The 5,714-nt window shown below is 39.5% G+C and overlaps 1 protein-coding gene across 1 annotated transcript in view; it reads left to right on the top strand.

Annotated features, from left to right (window-relative positions):
- Nucleotides 1-5,714, top strand: part of EIF1AX (eukaryotic translation initiation factor 1A X-linked) — a 19,777-nt gene that overhangs the window by 3,512 nt on the left and 10,551 nt on the right. The window contains exons 2-3 of the mRNA XM_077770605.1: nt 2,993-3,076; nt 5,597-5,700. Coding sequence (XP_077626731.1) covers nt 2,993-3,076; nt 5,597-5,700 — 188 coding nt within the window. The remainder of the gene's footprint in view (nt 1-2,992; nt 3,077-5,596; nt 5,701-5,714) is intronic.

The following is a 5,714-nucleotide window of genomic DNA, read 5'->3' as shown; positions in this document are numbered from 1 at the left end:
CCCTCTAAGTCAGAAAAAAGAGAGTTGGGGAATGAGTAGTATTATCATCCTTCAAAGTATGAAAACCAAGGGGAGGGAGAGAATTACGCTTTTTTTAAGGGTGTCAGTACATAGAAGAATCCAGGATTCTAAATGGTAGAAGGAATGTGGAGGTATTTAGATCTTCTCTCCTAGCTCCCTCATTTTACATAGTCTGTAACTGAGATCCTGAGAAGTTTCTTTGTGAAAGCTCCATTCATCCTTTGCTTCTCCCTCCCTCTACATCTGGTCATAATTCTCTTGTTTACATCTCGGAACTATTCCTCCTGTTTGTCTCTTTTATGGCTAGGCTAGGCCTGCTTCATGGTACATGTAAGGACAGTGGCCTTAGAGGATCATATATATACCTCTGCATTTGTTGAAGTATTTTTTAAATTTTTGAGTAGTAAATATATTCACAATTCAGATTTCAAAATATGAAAAGTGCAGTGTCTTTCCAGAACATGTCCTTTTGCCAACAAGTTCTCCTCACAGGCAGTCATTGTTAACTTTTTTACATATGCCTTTCCAGAGGGTTTTTTATGTATACCTAAGCAAATATGAGTACTCCTTTTTCTTTTTTTTTCTTTTTTGCGTTTTTATCTTTTTACACCAATGGTAGCTTTATATTCTTCACCTTGTGGTATTCATTTTTAAATTCATACTATGAAGAATTTTGAATATATACATATGTACAAAAGTATGCTGGTATAAACAAACATTTAGGTACTTAACCCCCTGGCCCCAGGCACAGTCAGTTCACAACTAAACTTGGACTAGCACCGTCCACACCAAATCAGGATCCAGGTTTGGTCTACACATTGCCATTGGTTGATAATGTCTTTTAAATCTCTTAAAAAAAATCTGTAAGTTCCCCATCCATCTGATCCCCCCCCCAATAATGTATCTAGTGAGAAAAACAAATTGTCTTGTACTGCCCCCACTGTCTAGATTTTGCTGATTTCATCCCTGTCTAAGAGAGAGAGAGTGCACTTGCTTGCCAGCAGGCAAGGGAGAGGGGAAAAGAAGAGACAGAATCTAAAGCAGCCTTCATGTTCAGCACGATCCCTTGACCTTAGTGATGAAATTTGAAGTGGAGTTTGTAGCAAACGGCTAAGAAAGAATTCTTGAGACATCTTTGGTGCAAAAAAGTGATTTTATTAAAACACGGGGGACTGGACCTATGGGCAGAAAGAGCTGTGCTGGGAGTGTGAGGAATGACTGGTGATACACTTTTAAGTCTGGAGGGAGGGGGGATAGAGAGAAAATTCGTTTCTAAGGAATTTCTGTATGCTGAAAGCAGGGTCTTTTAGGACTCTGAAGATGGAGCTGTTGTCAAGATAAAATTGCTTTTAGTTTTTGTTTTTGTTTTTAACGTTTATTTATTTTTGAAAGAGACAGTGCGAGCGGGTAGGGGCAGAGAGAGGGAGACACAGAATCAGAAGCAGCCTCCAGGCTCTGAGCTGTCAGCACAGAGCCCGACGTGGGGCTTGAACCCATGAACTGAGATCATGACCTGAGCTGAAGTCGGGGACGCTCAACCCACTGAGTCACTCAGGCACCCTGGATGCTTTTAGTTTTTAATATCCTGTAAATATTTATGGCATTTAGGCAGCCATAAACTCCTTGCAGAGGGTTACACGCTGCAGGTCTCTGGTGTCTTCCAGTGGGCTATAAGCTGAAAGGGGATTTAATTTACATTTTTCTTGCCTTTGTTTCCCTCATCACTGGGATCATGACCTGAGCCAAAATCAAGAGTTGACGCTCAATTGTTTCAGTCACCCAGATGCCCCTGTTTTTTGATGGACTTTGTTTTTTAGAGCAGTTTTCCGTTTGTAGAGAAATAAGCAGAAAGTAGAATTCTCCTATTCCTCCCAGGATGTTGTTAACATGAGCCACTGTATTAGTAGGATCTGGGCCTTGGTTTCTCCCAACCTGCCCAGCCAACTCCATAGATGACATTAAGGTTCATTCTTTATGTTGTATATTGTGTATTTGGGCATGTGAATAGTGAAATGTATCTACCATTACACTATCACACAGAATCATAATTTCACTGCCCTGAAAATCCTCCGTGTTCACATATTAATCTGTTCTTTCCTCCTCCCCAGCTCCTGGCAACTACTGATTTGTTTGTTTGTTTATTTATTTATTTTTACTGTCTAAATAGTTTTGCCTTTTCCAAAATGCTACCTAGTTGGAATCATACAATTCAGCCTTTATAGATCCCTTTAACAGTTTGCGTTTAAGGTTCTTCTCATGTTTCTTTTTATTGCTGAATAACATTCCATTGTATAGATGTACCACAGTTTATCCATTCCCCTACTGAGGGACATCTTGGTTGCTTCCAAGTTTAGAAAGTAGTAACTTGCTTTTTTAACTTCAGCTACTTTGCTCAGTAAATCTTTGCTACTGCTAGAAGGTAGAATTCAAATTCTGAAGGTAGCCAGAGTAGTTCTTCCTCCACCACAGCTCCCCTTCCAGGGGATGTAACTTTACCCTCTCACCCCCAGTCATCCTAATTGAACTCAGACCTTTCATGGGGAGGTCTGGTAAGGGGGTGGGCTATTAATTGATTTGGAAAGTTATCAGTAACTCGTTGTATCTCCCACCCTGGCCCTTGTGGGCCACTGTGGAAGGGGTTCATTGAGCAGTGTGCTCAACCAGGTGATCATTATGATCCAGGAACTTTGGTCATTGAATGCAGATGTCCTCAGGGATGTATATACTTTTATATAGTATCTGCTTTCAGTTTGTATTTTATGACAGAAATAACCCAAAAGGAATTTCCAAGACGAGTAGGGGAGTAATGCTATGTGTGTGTTTAATATGATTAGAGATTGTAAATTTAATATGGTGTAACTTTATTAGGTGAATTTTTAAATGTAAGTGATTTTTTAAAAGAGTGTTGTGAGTCAGTTTCTTTCTTATTTTGCAAATAATTAACATCTTTTTCTTTCTTTAAAACCTTTAGGTAAAGGAGGTAAAAACAGACGCAGAGGTAAAAATGAGAATGAATCTGAAAAAAGAGAGCTGGTGTTTAAAGAAGATGGACAAGGTAAGCGTTTCTGTAAGTGAGGGGTTTTTTTTTTAGTAATAATTTTTTTTAAAATAGGGAATTTTCGATTTCTAAACATAGAAGATACAACTTTGTAATGCTGAGCAATAAGGTCTTGTGTTCCGGTTTGTCTTCCATTTCTCAGTCCTCCCCCACCTCTCTAGAGCCTTTCTTTTGGTAATCAGTTTTTGGTACGCTCAGTGTGTGTTGATTGGTGGCATTTTTATAAACCTCTAGGTTTCATTGTTTTGCATGAATATTCATAAGTAAGAATGAATTGTACAGTTCAGAAAGAACTAAGCCTCGAAAGCTATAGTTAACAATTCCATGGTTTAGTAAACCTTTTTTTTTTTTTCCCTTAAGTAGGCTCCATGCCCAGCGTGGAGTCCCAACGTGGAGCTTAAACACGCTTAACTGACTGAACCACCTACATAGTCTTTTCATTAGATAATGAATTTTTAAGGGATGAGTTAGAGGCCTTGGCCTCATTTCTCCAGTACTATTAGCATATAATTTCAAAAACTAGAATACAGTAAAACTAAACAGTTGACCTTTCCAGACTAAGATCCATAACACTAGTTTCCCATATTTTTGAGCAGCTTCTTTCTTCTTCTTCTTTTTTTTTTTTAATGTATGTTTGTTTATTTTGAGAGAGAGGAGAAAGCACGAGCAGGGGAGGGGCAGAGAGAGGGAGAGAGAGAGAGAATCCCAAATAGGCTCACCTATGTTGTCATTGCAGAGCCCCAGGCAGGGCTCAATCTCATGAACCACGCATGAAATCATTACCTGAGCCAAAATCAATAGTCAGACGCTTAACTGACTGAGCCACCCAGGTGCCCCACAACCCCTGAGCAGTTTCAAAAGCTGCTTCAGAAGAGTTGCAGTATTAGTGCAATCAACTCCCTTAAGCCCTTCATGTGTGTGTATTTCCTGAAGCATTTTAAAGGTAGTTGCAGACATCATGATACTTTTACCTTACGCTATATCATGTCTCTTGAGTTTATTCTCTTTCATAATCACAATAGAATTATCACATTCAGATAACTTAGCATGAATACATATATATTTTTGAAGTCCAGTTATTCCAGTAATTTCCAACATATTTTAACAAAGAACTTTTTTTGATTGTCCTTTTATCGTAGAACTTTGGTGGATTTGTTCGTGGCTATGTGTATATATAAGCCACCAAAAATGAAACACGTATTGTGGTTAAAAGAACTTTCAGTTTCTTAGCCTTCCTCATTCTTCCCTCCATTAACAGTTGACTTTATTACGATCATCACTTTTTCACTTTGGAAGACATACTGCCTTTGAGTTGGCCTGCCATGTTGAAACTCTAGGTTCGTTGTAGTCTGAGCAACTAACTTCAGCGTGTCAGCCCCACAGTTGAGCCTTTCAGAGTTAGGACTCAGAGTATTTACAAATCAGTGGATAGCCTGTTGGGCGTTCAGTCTTCTGTACAACTTGAGTAAGCTAAAGGTTCTGAGGTAATACCCGCCCTTGCCCCCCTAGTCAAGGCCCCTGTGCAAGCTAAAGCTAATCATCTCCTCAGTTTTCCAAGTGGCAGTAAAACCGAGTGGCTTCCTGGGTATCCTTTTGGAAAGGTTTTGATTAAAAGTTTGGCATTTTGCCGGAGAATATCTTTCTGGGTTCACAAAAACTTTAGAATAATCCCTAATAATGAATGCTAATTTCACAAAGACATTACTAACACTTAAGCTACTTTTATGTGCCAAATATACCAAGAGTTATGTTGGGACTAGCTGCTAAAGGCTTTGAGGGAAAGGAGGTCCAAAATTGGGAGAGGATCCAAGTGTGAGAGATTGATGAGGTGTAATGTCCACTTTGGAGCACGCCACCTTGATCTCCAAAGTAAAGTATACAGTTACGGGGTGCCTGGCTGGCTCTGTTCAAAGAAACTGTGACTTATTTTTTTTTTTTTAAATGTTTGTTTATTTATTTTGAGAGAGAGAGAAACAGCATGAGCAGGGGCGAGTCAGAGAGAGAGGGAGACACAGTATCCGAAGCAGGCTCCAGGCTCTGAGCTGGCTGTCAGCACAGAACCCGACGCGGGGCTCAAACCCACGAACTGTGAGATCATGACCTGAGCCGAAGTCGGGCGCTTAAGCAACTGAGCCACCCAGGCGCCCCACGAACATGTGACTCTTAATCTTGGTCATGAGTTCGAGCCCCATGTGGGATGTAGAGATTACTTAAATACAACTTTAAAAAGTAAAGTATGGTTATGAAGATCATAGTCATTCTGCTTATTCAAAATCAGTAGATAATTAAAGCATTTCTGTTAGCAGAGACAGTTTGCTTTAGAAATGGCATTATGGAGTGTAGATTCTGGCTCTGCCATTGGCTTGGTGTTTATCACTCATTTGTATTTATTTTACCACACATTTATTCCTATCCAGTATACCTATGTTTTCAAGTCCATTTTATGTGGATTTTTAAGTTGCTGTCTTATGAAAAGTTTGACAGTATCTTGTACACTTTTCTTTTCTCTCCCCTAAGAATATGCTCAAGTAATCAAAATGTTGGGAAACGGACGATTAGAAGCGATGTGTTTTGATGGTGTAAAGAGGTTATGTCACATCAGAGGAAAATTCAGGAAAAAGGTAGTGTGGAGATT

The sequence above is a fragment of the Crocuta crocuta genome, unplaced genomic scaffold, assembly GCF_008692635.1.
Source record: "Crocuta crocuta isolate KB4526 unplaced genomic scaffold, BGI_CrCroc_1.0 scaffold312, whole genome shotgun sequence".
Taxonomy (NCBI): domain Eukaryota; kingdom Metazoa; phylum Chordata; class Mammalia; order Carnivora; family Hyaenidae; genus Crocuta; species Crocuta crocuta.
This window is presented reverse-complemented; position numbering and strand designations above follow the sequence as displayed.